General features: G+C 34.0%; 1 protein-coding gene across 1 annotated transcript; it reads right to left on the bottom strand.

Annotated features, from left to right (window-relative positions):
- Positions 1-2,906: 2,906 nt before the first annotated feature.
- LOC145043444 (ras-related protein RABC1-like) lies at positions 2,907-10,289 on the bottom strand. Its single transcript, XM_078992103.1, has 7 exons — positions 10,152-10,289; positions 9,913-10,072; positions 7,715-7,783; positions 5,878-5,943; positions 4,278-4,399; positions 3,734-3,862; positions 2,907-3,173 (listed from the first exon to the last, which is right to left on the bottom strand). Exons 2-7 carry the CDS (start codon positions 10,043-10,045, stop codon positions 3,063-3,065), a joined length of 630 nt encoding a protein of 209 aa, XP_078848229.1. The 5' UTR covers positions 10,046-10,072; positions 10,152-10,289; the 3' UTR covers positions 2,907-3,062.
- Between the last annotated feature and the right edge of the window lie 6,575 nt (positions 10,290-16,864).

Consider the following 16,864-nt stretch of genomic DNA (forward strand, 5'->3'; position numbering starts at 1 on the left):
AATAAATCATTAACGGGTATTTTGGACCTTTTGTACTTTTAACTAAGGAAAACATTTAATTGGAATCCTACAATTAAGGAAATAAAGTAAATATATTTAACCTAGTCTCTCTCTCTCTCTCTCTCTCTCTCTCTCTATATATATATATATATATATATATATATATATATATATATATATATATATATATATATATATATATCTTATATTTCCTACGCTTCTTCTTTTTCACTTATCGAGAGGATGAAATCAAAATGTGGAGGTTGTTACCTTCACTTAAGCCGCCAAGAGACACCCCCCCCCCCACACACACACACACACACACTGAGGATCGCTCCTGATGTCTACCCTTCACCTTTGTTTCTTGCCTGGAACATCACCACTAAAGAGAAGAAAATCAGTGACTTCCCACCACCGATTCCAGCCCTTCCTTGCGATCGATTAAGAGTCACTGGCCATTTTCTGACTATTTTTGTGTTTCTTTCTTCTGCGATCAACAGAGGACCGAAGTCATTCCCTTCTTGTGTGATTGTTGTCGGATAGACGAAGGAGCAGCCTTCGCTGCCACTTGACAGCAACATTGTTGCCTCTGTTCCTTTCCTTTTCGCGATTGGTGGCTAACAGAGACGAAGATAGTGAACCAAGGGAAGCCTGCCAGAGATTAGATCTCTTGCGATCTGTTCAACCACCGGCAAACCCATTGGAGCTGCATTCAGGGGCTTTGGCATGGAAGTTGTTCTAACACTATATGTAAGTGTATGATTTTCCCTAATTTTATTTACCCATTTGATACTATATTCTTGATTTTTTGAGATCCATCATATAAAGATTGTGAAGTCTTCAGTCAATGATTCACTTGCTCAACCTGAATTTTACCAGTACATCAAAAAAATCAGATGGTGAAGTCATCCGACTTCAGGGACATAGAATTTTAGAATAGTTTAAGATAACATATAAAACAATTACTTTATCATGTTTATATTCTATCTTGTAGCATTTGATGTTTGAAAAAGACATTGGTAAAAATTTTATCTCTTATCTTCCTCATGAATATCAATCACGAAAGGAATAATCTTCAATTAGTATCAGTAGCAAAATTACCTTAGTATCAAATATGATGAGGGTAATTCTGCCAGAATGGAATCACGAATTTCAATTCTGCTAGAATGAAATCTTGGATTCCAATGCTTAAGTTCCAATTCAACCTAAGCATTGAATTTTGTATGAGCTATCATGTCTAAAACTTGTTATTTTTTCTGCACTTACTCATTGGTTTTTGTATTTTCTTCAATTTTTACTTATGGGTTTTTGTGCAATTCACAACTTTCATTCTATGAGAATATAAAAATTACATAAAACATGTGTTGCTAGTAATTCTAACATAATACATTTATACATGCTTTAGAATGTTTATGCATATAGAAAAAAAAGACTATGATTTAAGTGCATTCTGTAATGTATTCTGTTAAAATTTATTTATATAAATGCATTCTGTTTAGAATATCTGTGAGAATGTTTGTTAACAACAAGTATATTTGTTTAACACGTAATACTAACAAGTAATGTATCTTATTCTTTCAGACTTGCATGGAGAAGGAAATTGATCATACAAGAGAATTATTTGGAATCGAGTTCAACAACTATATATGTGAAGATCAAGTTGATTATATGGACAATTAATGAGGATCAAGTGTATTTGTGTAATAATTGTATATGCAAGAATACTATTATTTAAGAATTTTATTCATTTTCGATGATATATGCAAGAATGTATTTGTTCAATAATTGTATATGCAAAAATGCAATTCTTTAAGAATTTTATTTATTTTCGATGATATTCTAACAGAATACATTTATACATGCTTTAGAATGTTTATGCATATAAAAGAAAAGACCATTGTATAGGCATTCTATCATTCTAACAGAATAAAATCGAATTTTTAAATTTGGATTAATTTAAAATATTCAGATTTTTAAAATATAAATGAATTAATTATCCCTTAAATTCTGGAAATTTCCTTTTTAATAAGGATAAATTGACCAGAACACCCTTATACTGAAAATTGTGTGATTATAGTGCATGTTACACTATTGTAATACCATAGACTCTCAGATCATAACATTTGATTCTATTCCATCCGATGATCCAGATCTGTTCATTCTAGCACACAATAGTTAGTAGAAACAAAATAACCTATATATATATATATATATATATATATATATATATATATATATATATATATATATATATATATATATATATATATATATATATATATATATCAAAATAACCTATATATCAAGTCTGTCATGGCGGTACACCGTCACACCGAAAGGTTAGAACGACAGGTATGAAATAGATGACTGAGGTTAAATCCCTCCCTCCCTATATATATATATATATATATATATATATATATATATATATATATATATATATATATATATATATATATATATATATATATATATAACCGTTTACCCGCACCAAACGATAGGTGTGATAATGGTGGTTGAATGCTGAAAAATGAATTAAACCCTAGAAATGAAAACGTCAGCGATATATATCTAAGATTTGTGAACACAAATTGCAAGATTTAAAGAAATACGGAGATAAGGAATGAACTGGATTAAAATAACCTAAAAATAGGGGATAAGAGATTTGATATTTTCAACTGTCGACTATATGTACTTACTCTTTTTGTAATGCATAAATTGATTGTACAAATGCATTGTATGTTTGTACGACTTAAAATTCAGCATTTGACCAAAAATGTTTTATAAGGTAATTAATATATATATATATATATATATATATATATATATATATATATATATATATATATATATATATATATATATATATATAGTTAATGATGGGTGAAACATACGTCTACAATAGATTTTATCAGCCAATTTCAGTATATAATAAATATATGATGATCATAGTTGAACCAAAGATACAAGGGTGGGTCATTTCAAAGAACATGACAGAAATAACAAACATACATCCCACATGACATAACATACATATTCCTCAAGTTACAACACATCAAAATTCAGCAGCATCCACTAGCTGATGCATCTGAAGCTGATGGAGGCTTTTGATTAAATATGTTTCTTTTCACAGTAGTTGACCCCTCAGCAGTCAAACTTGGCGTATCCAAAATCTGCACATTTCGTCCATAATAATAATAATAATAATAATAATAATACACAAATACCAATGTTCCTATATATGTATTTGTTTATGATAGCATTCTACTTCCATTTCTGTCTATTAGACTATTGTATCATGATAAATTAACCCAATCATAGCTATGTCATCCAATCCAAATACAAAGCAATCTCCACGCTATATAAATAAAATAGAATAGTACTAATGATAATAGTAAAAAAGAATAGCACTTGTTAGTTATTAGACAACAAGTAACATGTTTCATTCTAGAAGCGACAACTGTTTAACCAATTGCAAGTTGCATAAATTGGTTAAAAACAGAAAAAAAAAAAAAAAAAAAAAAAAAAAAAAAAAAAAAATGTTGCATAAACTAGTAAAACAAATGGAACATTGTTGCATAGATAAGTTAGATATTTAGATAAGAATTTAAAAGGTAGCATCATGTCATTAGATTAGAATGGTGATGCATATTTTGGTCCTAGACATCAATCATTCATATCATTTTGTTGCATAAATTAACAAGTAGAAGAAAAAGTGCAATCAAATAAATACCTTGAGAACAAGTTCCTCGAAACACTGCTCCACATTGACACGTGTTTTTGCACTACATTCGATAAAAAGGCATCCATATTCCCTTGCAAAGTCCATTCCTTCTTTCTTTGTCACAACCCTATCTTGTTCCTGCAAAACAGATTATATAATATTCATTCAATACCATTACAAATATATATTATAATAATATAAGTGGAAACTACAGAAAGACACTTGTTCGCCAATAATATAATTGAGAAAAACCTTTCTTGTATTTTCCCCTTACTCAAAAACCACGAAAGTGGAATAAAAGAAAAGTATAATTGCTCAATCATTGCATACAATAGTTAATTGGCTAAATAGATGAAAGTGATTTCCCTTTTACTAATCTGTTTTTCTGAATAAAACAATTTAGTAGGTGGTAAGCATTGATTCGTATACACTTTGGTTTGGACAACTTGTTTCCTTTCTAGCTAACATTTTTTTTACTGATACTAGAAAAAAAGCCAATTCATAGAGTCTAAGTAGAATTGAATGGGACACAAATACAAGTGCAGTTAGTTACCTTATCAACTTTATTGCCAACAAGCATCTTGATGCAATCTTGATTGGTTGAGTAGAGGTCGATTTCTTTTGCCCATATATCAGATAAGTCTGTGAACGTATCTCTCCGGGTTACATCGTAAACTGACAAATAACCAACAGCTTTCTTTTACACAAAGGATTAGGAAGACAAGAGTAAGAGTATTTGGTTTTGCTTTTATGATGAGATCATATGTATATATTAATCAATCAAGAAACAAATATTAAGTAGAAATTCTCGTGATAACAGAACTTACTTACACCACTCTACTTGGAAAAATCAACTAATTAAATAATAGAAACAAAACAAACTAATGCAATGAACAGCAACGTACTTGTATTGTTTTGTTTATTAAAACTTCCTATTTTCATTTCTTCCAACTAAAACATTGTACTTTGAATTTTGAAAAACTACCTAATTAATAATTATAGCAATGTCATCAAAATACAAAGCAATTTTCACTGCTATAAGCCTATAACTGGATGATAGGTTTTTCAAAGCATGTCTTCATAAGAAACAAAAAACTCGAAAGTACAATGCTACAATTGGTTGGATTTTTATAAAGTGCGTCTTACTAAAAAAAATAAAGTAGAATTCTATAATTGAATAGACTTTAGAAAGTACAATGTCGTAATAAGGAAAAATGGAAGTACAATGTTGTAATAATAGGAAGAAAAAAATGCACATACAATGCTATAATAAACAAAGAAATGGAAGTATGTCGCTAATTCGTGCAATTAGCCCTAACTTGTGCAAGAAATAGCAATGACTTCTATGTTTTTTGATAATCTCAGTATGACAGTATCCTACTTCCATTTACGCGTGTTAGTTTACATCATTGAAATTGGAAAATTTTACCTAATTATAGCAATATCATCCAAATGCTAAGCAATCGTCAGTGCTATAATTTAATAGATTTTTCAGTGGATATGTCTTTAAAATGAAGTACAATGCTACAACTGGGTAGATTTTTGAAGTACAATGTCTGGATAAGAGAAAATGTGAGTACAATGCTATAATTGAGTAAATTTTAAAATTAAATGTCTTAATAAGAAGATATTTGAAAAGGAATTAAGTATGTCACTATTTCTAGCATTTAGCCCTAACAGCAACGTTTTCTATTTTTATGTTTATTACATTCACTTCATCCTGTTATGACATTTTACTTGAAAAAATCTACAGCTTATAGGCAGCATTGCCATCCAAATACCAAGTAATTCTCACTGCTATAATTGGATAGATTTTTCAACTACAATGATTAAATAAGAAAAATAATTGCTATGACTATAAGGGTTAGTTTTTCAAAGTACAATGCCTTAATAAGAAAAAAGAAACTGTAATATAAAGTAATAACAAATGCTATTTCTTGCATTTGGCCCTAAGCCCCTAACTTTTATATGACTATGAGTATGATGGGCAATTTAATTAAGATATTTTTAGGAGTTGGATTGTGGCAATCAACATGAAGAGAAAATTAAACAGATGCGGAATTGAACTCATCATATAACATAACAATGTAGCATGAAATGAAAGTTATGTAATGAAGGCAATAAAAACAAAAGAAGGCTTTGCAATCGCATACCCATTATAATTCCTTGGGCTCCTCTATAATACGAACTGGTTAGGGTTCTGAATCTCTCCTGCCCAGCTGCAATCAACAACATACAAGTTACAACACTCTGCACTTGTCAGCATCTAAAAAAAAACATTTTCCTACATTGAAATCACATGTCTCGTCTCTTATATGAACTAAGGTCCCTATTTTGCAGTGGATAAAACATTCAATATTGTCTGAATAAATTATGTTCACACAAACACAATATTTTCGAAAATGATTTGAGGAAAAAACATACAATGGAAAATTTGTAGAAAGTTATTACGACTTCATGAGGAAAGCCACATTGTAGTGACTTAATCTGTTGAGAGGAGCATATTACATGCAATGATGCAACTCATTTGTATGCATATCAGAATTCCATCGAATAGACAAGCTTTCACCTGCTAACAGGATTACCCTTTCTAGCAGCACTAAGAGTTCATCAATGCCAATGCTGGATGCAGAAGAAAATAAATACGGGAAACACGGTTGGATGAAGGGATGACTCTGTTAATTCGATAGCAGGCTGGGTACACACTACACATACATATATCTGAGAGGCAAAAGTAGCTATAACAAGCTACAGCATCCAAATATTTCTTATTTATTAATATATATATATATATATATATATATATCAAATATTTTTCATTCATAAATCATAATATTATATCAGCTTTCTAGAACACTTCCAAAGTCTGATTATATATATTACATAGCAAATTCACGTCACGATCTTGAACCTAGAATTTACTAACTCGTCTGGACTGTCCTACGTAAGCAATGAGTAAATGTATTAGCAATTTTATAATGGTAGTTTCTAAAACAGAATTTGCTAATTCAGATTAAAATATTTAAGAATCTATATCAGTATTTGATTTAATTATTTCATGAATTTATCATTTGCATATCAAATATTTAAGAATCTATGTCGTTTCATATTTTATAATTCTGTGTCAGTCTGTCATTTAGAACATACATTATCAAAACAGATATATTTCATATAGAAGGGTAAAATGGTGATCAACTGTCATTCAGCCCAAAAACAAATACTAGTCCGTAGAGAACTTCCTCCAGTGGTGGTATCGAATCAATAGTTGGGAAAGCTGTTGTGTTTGCAGCAACTAGCAGGTAAGGTAACCACCTACAATACATCTAGAGTTCCTCATTAAGATTTAAGATAATCTGAATTCTGAAAATAATAGTTTTATATGTAGTGGATTGAGGCCTGTTTGTAGGAAGTGGTTTTGGATTTGGAGGGTGACAGAAAAAGAAAAAATGCAATCTGTGAGACTTGCTTCTGATCTTGATCTTTTGTATGTACAAAACAAAAGCCCTCATCGAAGATAGCATAATTAATATTAGCGCCAGCCACATAATCTAAAAGCTTGCCCAGCCCAGCCTTGGTTGATTATTTATTGTCCATCCGATCGTTTTCGCAACTATTTAAAAAAGTGTGAATCCATTTGGAAAGGTCCAAATTGTCTCATATTTTCAGTTTGTCCCGCAATTTCAGTAATTTCCTCATAATATAAGCCATGTACTTATTTTACTAAACCACATACTAATACTATGGAAATCAACCCATCTAAGTATAAGTATAACAAATCACTTTCACTTCCTAATACCCACTTACGGAGTGGGGTAGGGTAACTAAAAGGACAGAAAACAATATATATATATATATATATATATATATATATATATGTATAGAGAGAGAGAGAGAGAGAGAGAAAGAAAGAGAGACAAGTTTAAGTCAACAACGCTAAACTTTATTAATCTATGAATGGCATTCTAATATAGTTGATAATAAAAATATTACCGGTATCCCAAATAGCAAGCTTTAACTTCTTCCCCCCAATTGTAACATGTTTTACTTTGAAATCTACCCCTGCACAGCACTCAGCACAACAATGCAAATTATCATCAGTCAATGTTCTGCTTTACAGTACTAAAATATACACACTCATTAAACAGATGTTACTGCAGGCAACCAAAAACTATCACAATAACAAGCAAACAAATCCAACAGGGATAAAATGTCCCTAATTCCCTTCCTTTTCATCAATAAAATAGCAACATGCTTTCACAAATGTTCTATTTTATGCTACTGACTGAACATGGAAAAGCTCAGGTTTTCTACCCTGACCATTTTTGAGATTTGCATAGGTAGCATCTACGTGTCATACGTTTAGACAACTACCAACATGAACATGTATGTACTTTCTAAAGTCATGTAATATATATATATATATATATATATATATATATATATATATATATATATATATATATGTATATAATAACAACCAACTTTTTAGTTCGTCCTACTCCTACCTAAGTCACTGTTCCTTTTTTCATACATACATACATAGTAATGTACTTTGAAATTTGTGCTACCCCGGGTCAGGTTGGTTGGTGTTGAGAAAAATATCATAATACCCCTAAATAAATCCAGGATATATTTGTGCAAAGAAATACAGCTTTTTCAATTTTGAAATGAAAAGAAGAGGAGTTACGGTTTTCAGCAAACACCAAACCAAACCACTTACCACAGCAACAAACTCCAAACCACCACCTTATCCTACTTCGACTCCAACTGCTAAGCCCATATTGGCCATCAATTGGATCAAGGCAACAGTGGTGGGGTAGGGATGGTGAACACCAAGCAACAATTTAATGGTTCCTTATTTATATATATATATATATATATATATATATATATATATATATATATATATATTATGAACAATGAAAATACATGTCAGCGTAAGTGTTGTTTTGTCAAAAAACATGTAGATTGACCCCAAGGTCCATGGCATCTGGTGAGTATGAACTCAGAAGCATAAAATTGTATTTTTAGCTTATCAGTTTCAAGATAATTATGTAACCGCACCAGATAGTTGAATACAAACATGTTTGGGCTTATCGGCTTCATTATTCTAAGGCAGAAAACTGGTACATCAACTGCCAAGTAAAGGTAACATCAAACTATCCTTGCTGATATTTAGACATGACTCATGACTCGGTCTTTGCTTAACTTGCATTCATTTTGTAATTCGTAGTAGAACCCTCAGATTTTACAAATACATGACTTCTATATCTATATGAGAACAACAGATTACAAAATCATGCATGCCACACCTTTTAAGCCTTTCTCTCAACAGCTCACAAACTATTATTAGGTTAGGCCTGTTTGTTTGTTATGCAGAAAAGAACAAAATTTTGCAATCTCTCTCTCTCCCTCTCCCCAGTCTAGTCCAATAAAGTTCCATGCAGTTTTGTCCCATGTAAGAGATGCAGCCTTAAAGGCCTATTCATTGACATTACATCGTCTGGAGTCTGGAGAAATTGAAAACAAACAAAGAAACTGGAGATCCAATTGACCTGACATAGGAAATCTTTTACATTTAAAAAACATCTCAGACCCATCCTAACAAGTGACAGAAACTGTGAATTTTTCCCTCAAATTGCTTCTAGTGGACTCACGAACCAATCATGATATTAAGCAATCCCCTTTAAGACTTCGAATACCTATTTGCTTTTTGAATTGTGGGCTTTAAGCTAAGAGTGTAAGATCCAGATCGTTACACATTGAGCAGCAGGAAGTACATAGGCCCTAAAAGACCAACTCCAACTGAGACATCTCCACAAAAGGAAACACTTGCAAACTGCAATTGATTTGTGAAGAATGTTTAGGTTTGTTAATGAAATAATTCATTAACTCAACTAATCAAGTAAGTCTTTCAATACTTTAGGTATCTTATTGTAACATCTTATGAGAATTCATGGGAGAACAGCCATCTTAAGTTGCACCCTAAATAAGACCAGGAAACAAGTTGAGCTATTGATCTCACGTTTACAGAAAAAAGAGACATATTCATTATTTTATCAAACTATGTTACACACAGATACAGGCCGCTTTGAATCCTACAAATGAGAAACTTGCAAGTAACAGGAGAAAGAAAAAGCACAGTAACTAGAAGATATTGCAAGTAAAGAGAAAAGGGAGCGATTTACCAATCGTAGGAGAAAGTTCTTCAAAGGTATCAGACGTGAAACTCAAGAGAAGACTGCTTTTACCAACTCCTGAATCCCCAATCATTAACAATTTGAACAAATAATCGAATTCCGACCCTGAAGAAGAATCCATGGATGAAGCCGAACGACAAAACAAACCCTAGAAAAACAGTAGATTTAGCAACTGAAGTCAAAGGATGAAAATATAAAGAGAAAGAAATAATGGCAATATCAGTGACCTTTTGCTGCGAGAATCAAGCAAAACACAGATCTACGATGCTAACGTATGAAACAATTGTTGATGTTAAAGTGCAAATAGGGAAGGTTGTGTACAAGTGCCACTAGGATCTCTCTTCACAAATTGCTACGTGCGTTAAGCTTGTTAGACGGTGCTGTCTTCGCCGTTCAGCTTACGTCCCCGTTAAGGCATCGTTTTATCGCTTTTAGAGAAAACCGCAAAACCGGCGTCATTTTATTTATTTTTTTTATTGGCCTTTGGTATGATCAGGTCAGATTGGTTACAGATTGGTAATAACTAATTTTAGTTTATGATTTTAATCAGTTAATTGTTTTGGTTGATATTGGTTAATAGGATAAAAGAACATATCTTTTCCAAGTCAATCACAACCAAACATGGTTCAAGCCCTAAAAATAACCCATTTCCACTTTTTGGAGTACATCATGCGTACTCCTTCACTACGCCATGTGTACCGACTTTCCACAGAAAATGTGGCAGGGGTATGCTACGCATTGTGTAACTTTTGCGTACCCCAAGGTTACGCCCTGCGTAACCCTCTACTTCATATACTTCCTCATTAAGTCTTTAATTCTTAAAGACTAAACGTCCAACTCTCAGATCTTAATCTAAGGAATGTCCTAACTGATAAAGGTGTTGACTTTAAGCTTTTACATGGCTTAAAAGAGCATAAAATCAAACTCTAGATGCAAAATACACTCCAAGGTCTAAGATCTCATGCAAGGAAGAATGGGAGTGTCCAAGTTCCTATTTTTATGACTTAAAATCCTTAGAAATGACAAAATATGACAACCATAAGCTTTGGACTAGCTTTTACTCACAAGAACCAAAACTATGGGACCAAAAACATGCAAAACTCTAAGCTAACCTAGATCTCTGCCAAGGAATCATAAAGGTTTAAAGCTTTATACCTTCTAAGGCTTACAAATGGGATGGAAGTTATGGATCTTCAAGCTCCAAGCTCACCAATGCTTATTTAATGGGTTCCTTCTTCATAATACACAAATGCTCAAGATCTTCACAAAATAGCTAGCGTTTTAAAATGACTGCTTTGGGGATAGTGTAGGTTGAGCATGAAGAGGCCTCAAGGGACTTAAGGTGTTTAAATAGGGTCTCCGTGACAACCTAAAATTTTCACCTTGCACAAACCCTACATTTCAATCAAAGTCAAACTTGTTTCTGCTAACTTTTAGCACTTTTCGAGTATGTTTGGGTGTTTTAATCTTAAATGCATCAAAGGAACAAATGAAAGGAAGTACCTTCTAGGGTTTTGTGAATCAATCAAACATTTAACACCATAATTAGGTGTTTACGGCCAAACTTTAGGAGTTTGGGCCGTAAACTCCAATTTAGCTGTGAGCTCATGATATAAGCATGAGTTTACCCCTTTTCTTCACCATTCCTTCCTTTCCAACTCAAGAACACCCAATTCTCTCTCAAGTATCATAAGTTCTTCATTCCAATCTTCCAAAAAATGTAAGTTTTTCTTCTCTTGATTTGTTGTTACAACTACTTATCTAGTGGTTATACATGATTTCATCCATGAAATCCTTTCTTTTCCATAGATCTTCAAGTGTTCTTCATTTCACCAAGAACGCATACTAGTGTTCTTGGGCTTTAAGCACACTTACAAGCTCCTATATTGTAAGTACACTACTCTTAACTAGTTACATGCTTAAATCACTTGTTAAACCCTTAGAAATCATCAAGAAACTCAAGAACATATGGTGTTTACGGCTAAGGCAATCTTCTTGGGCCGTAAACACTATTAAGTGGTGCAATTGTGCCACCACTCCTTCCTAAGGCTTGGAACTTGGCCTAGAACACCTTCCCTTTAAGCTAAGAACCTTAAACATCGAATTGGTACAAGTCACCATGGGTTTACGGCCGTAAACCCATAAGGGCCACAAACCCTAGGTCGTTAACTCATGGAGAATTGGTCCTTGGGCCGTAAACTCTAAAGCAAAGCCATACAACCCTTAGATGTAGCCCTTTATTACTTATAACACTTGAATCAAAGTGTTTTCCATGTTCTAGGGTGTCTTACTTGCTTAATTAGTGTTATAATCACTAATTAGATACATATATGTGCCTTTATATATTAAATAGGATTAGTGTGTGTGTGTGACAACCCAAGTTGTCCCGTTACATTTCTCCGTTACTGCTAACGAAATATTCCACTGTTCAAAAGTTCCATTAATTAAAGGGCGTCAGTTTAATAAACATTTCCATTTGATTACCTTTAACAAGCCGTTAAGTCGTGATAAAAGGAAATAAAAACACAGGACACACATTTCCATTAAGATGGAAGATGTCAAGTTTTGTGTTACGACCACTAAATCGGGTGCGACCAAAAGCCCCGTTTAACGGCAGTATCGGGTAAAATTTCCACTGTGCCCCGACTCAAAACCCTATATAAGGGTGAGTGGAGCCTATTGGAAACTTTTTACACTCTCTCTCTATACTCTCTCTCTAGATTCGTTTTCGCCCCGAAACCGCAACCAAACGCTTCCAAATTGTAAGTCTGCTTACCCTAGCTTATTCTAAACATAGTGATTTATGTTTATAGCCCAAAAATCATCCAAGATGGCATGGAATAAGGAGTTTACGGCCCAGGAACATTCTAGGGCCGTAAACCCCTAAATTGGTGCCAAACATGCCTCTAAACTTGTCCATAAGCTTGGGAATAATTAGGGGATATAGCCTAGGAGTGTTTAAACATTAAAAGGCATGATTTTAGGACTCAAACAAGAGTTTACGGCCCAAGCACAAGCTTAGGCCGTAAACTCCTCAAAATCATGTCAAAATGTCCCAAATGTGCACCAAACTCATCCTAGGGCTTATTACATAACTTAGGGACTTATCCTCTTGATTTTAGACACTTGAAACACTCCAAATGATTTAAAGAAAGGATTTTATGGCCCAAGCATTTATCTAGGCCGTAAACTCCCCAAAACCCCCTCAAATGTTGGTTTTAATCACCCAAAATAGCATCAAACTTCATAAGAAAATTCCAGGAAGGCAATAGGGGCTTAAAACTTCACTAAACCCAAAGGTTGAGAGTTTACGGCCGTAAACTCCCTTGGGAGAGTTCCTAGGCCGTAAACTCTTGTTTAGTACCCTTAGAGGCCTCAAACCCACACATACCTTTTAGGAAAAGTGCTTGGAATAATTCTTTGAACAAGCTAGAAGCATCAAACACCCAAGAATAGGACCTTGGGAGTTTACGGCCGTAAACTCCCTTAGGTTGGGCTGTAAACTCCTTGTTTGGTCCATGTTGGTGTTTTAAATCCATTTACACACTTGATATGTGAGTATAGCAAAGTCCCACAACTGATAAGAGACCCTTAGCACCTGTAAACGCTACCCGGGACCCCAAACACTCAACCAAAAGTGTTTTCCACTCCTTTGAGTGTGTATAATTGTTTAATTAGTATATTATATGCTAATTGTATGTGAACATATGTTATCATATGTTAAAATAGGTCTTTGTGTGTGTTCAAGTCCTTACGTGACCCCGAACGCCCAATCGGCACTTTCGTCGGACCTACTTACACCAAGTGAGTTCATACCCCTGAATGAACCTTTTAAATGCTTTTAAATGTTTTATAGGGGGGAATACAAGTTAAACATGCCAGTTATCATGTCAATCGCATATGATTGATAACCCGCATGCACAAGATTTTACCACTTTTACACTGTTTTACCGAGTGGGACACTAAAATGACTTTTACCTGTTTCATAACTTTTACTTATACTGATTTATTCAAATTCATCCTAAATTGGTTTATGAAAGATCCTCTAAGGTTTTAAACGTATTTTACAAAGGAATACAATTTGTGATTTTCTCTGTACATAAAGGCTTTTCATTAAAGATTTCCCTTTTTGACGTATACTTTTACTTGTTAAACACTGCTGTATCGCTTATACTTATTTTTATACTCTGACTCGGTAACACTTTCACTTATACCTATAGTCGATTATACATGATGATGCTTATACTTATTCACGCTCTTACTTAGTGATATCGATTCTACTTCACTTATACTTGATATTGACTCTACTTCACTTATACTGGATATCTACTCTACTTCACTTATACTTAATACGCTCTCGCTTCACTTATTGTCGCCTCCACTTCGTGATACGCTTATACTTGTTCGAAACTTCTACATCACTTGCGACCGCTCCTACTTCACTCGTCAGACACTCCTACTTCACAAGAATCCCTTATACTTGATACACTTATACTTTACGATTTTGTTATTCCACACTGTATGAATTCACACCATGATGATATGTCTTCAACTATTACACACTTAGTCGTAGTTAGATGTACGTCTGTGCTTATATAGATACATATAAGTAACGATTGAAAGACTTAGGAAGGCTCATCCGCCCTATTTCCTTTTCTTCGTTGAGATGTGGTCTGGTGGGATCGGGTGGCCATCCGAAAGTCGTTTGGTTCATTACTTATTTACTGTGTATATGAGTATGGACATACAGGAAATTCTCCAGTCAGTCTGTTAAGAGTCTCTACCTCTAGTCTACACTTACATTAGAAACCCACTCCCTCTTAGTAACACACTATCCTCTATTTGGGATGCATCTTCGGGATGCGGCCTTCTCCATCGTCTAGTTGGTAACCAGAGTCTCCTGTAGGGAGAGCGGACATTGTGTGTATAGGCCTATACGGGATTGACAACCCCGCACCCTGACTGCTAGCTACAGTCCACGGCCCACCAAGCCAAGGGGTGACAAATATCACATTATATAGATGCTTGTAGGGCGTCTAGTACTCTAGTCAGTATGGTTACGAATATCATGGGTTGCCTTATAATTCATGGCTTTAAGGTAACAGTATTTCATCAGCGATTTACACTGTATGCTGATGTCACCTTTTTCAAAGTCACACTGTTTTGACCTTGCTAGATGTATCTTTAATTTGATACCGTCTAGGGTCTGTTATCTCTGTTTTGACCTTGCCAGATGTATCTTTCATTTGATACCGTCTGGGGTTTGTTATCTCTGTTTGACCTTACAAGATGTATCTTTCGTTTGATACCGTCTGGGGTCTGTTATCTCTGTTTGACCTTTCAAGATGTACCTTTCATTTGGTATCATCTGTGGTCTGTCTTCACTGTTTTGACCTTGCGAGATGTACCTTTCATTTGGTATCGTCTGCGGTCTGTCTTCATTGTTATGACCTTGCAAGATGTACCTTCCATTTGGTATCATCTTCGGTCTGCGTTCACTGTTTTAGACCTTACCAGTTGTACCTTTCATTTGGTACCTTCTGGGGTCTGTTTCTCCATTTGTTAGACTGAACCAGCCGTGTCGTTAGTTCGATACTTTCCTGGAGTCTATGACTCTTTTGCCTTAGTCAGCAGTCCTCACTGCTGAGGCATATGATATTCCCTGATGTCGTTGCTTTCCTCAATAATCAAATTCAGTATTTTGATAATGATAGCAATTTAGGGAAAACTACTTTTTACCCTACATCACTGACCAGTCTTGGTAGAAGGCTGCTTTTATTAAAGAAAATATAGGATTTTCTGGAAAGGACTCTAATACACTGAAATCACTTAAATTACTACTTTCTTAAGTTATTTGAATGAAATGTCACTAAATGCTTATGAACTCACCAGCATTTGTAAAAATGCTAATACTCGCTTTTCAAATAACTTGTATTCTCAGGTTAGCATTAGACAGGTACATCCCCGGAGCTGTTGATGATGATAGCTTTGTACTATGCTGTATTTATTCTATTACTCGTATCACTTTAAAATGTTGTAATGTAACCTTGTAAAACTATTACTATTAATGCAATGTTTTGTTGCACTTTGATTACTATAATGCATGTGTTGTGATACTTGACATGTCGTCATCCACCCCAGAACGTTTCCGCCGTTCCGGTTTTGGGGTGTGACAGATTGGTATCAGAGCATTGTTTATAGTGAGCTAAGTATATCAAATCATAAAAGATATACAGCCTATAAATGCAAAGGGATAAAACACTCTGAACAATAAATTATACTTTAAAATATAACCATATTTTACCAAAGTATAATAACATCCAGAATCTAAACACTCGAACAAAAGTATCACAAGAAGAACAAGAATAAAAGTCTTCGGATGTTGAGCACTACAGACAAATCTGGGCAGTTATGTAATCGTACGCTGGAATAAATGTAACCTGATCAACTACCTTTATTCGAGATGCGATGAACGTGTGCTCATGAGTGATTGTGGTGTGCAACAGGTCTGAAACTTACCAACTAGGACTTGCTAGAGCCAAACATAAAGTTAAAATACTATAGGAGTATTTTGGAACACTAAAAGATCCACACTAATCCCAGAACCCATATTCAAAGATAAGAACCAAACAAGAATTAAAATACCATAGGGGTATTTAGGATACATAGATAACCTAGTGTGAGAACTAAAAGATCCTTATTGATATACCTACAACTACAGAGGGTATACTTCCAAGGTTATATATAATAAGGATCCCATAGGCTAAGAATGTGTGGTTTTGCTCTACTTCCTTTTCCTCGTTGGGATGTGGTCCTAGAGTAGTACCACGTATTCGAAGGCCTATCGGATCTAAGCTATATATGATTTGTATACCCTGTGTAATAGTAGCAGGACTCGATATGGATTACCCAGTGAAATGTTAATAATCTATTAGGATTC

This window comes from Lactuca saligna, chromosome 4 (genome assembly GCF_052625555.1).
Source record: "Lactuca saligna cultivar CGN05327 chromosome 4, ASM5262555v1, whole genome shotgun sequence".
In the NCBI taxonomy this organism is placed as follows: Eukaryota; Viridiplantae; Streptophyta; class Magnoliopsida; order Asterales; family Asteraceae; genus Lactuca; species Lactuca saligna.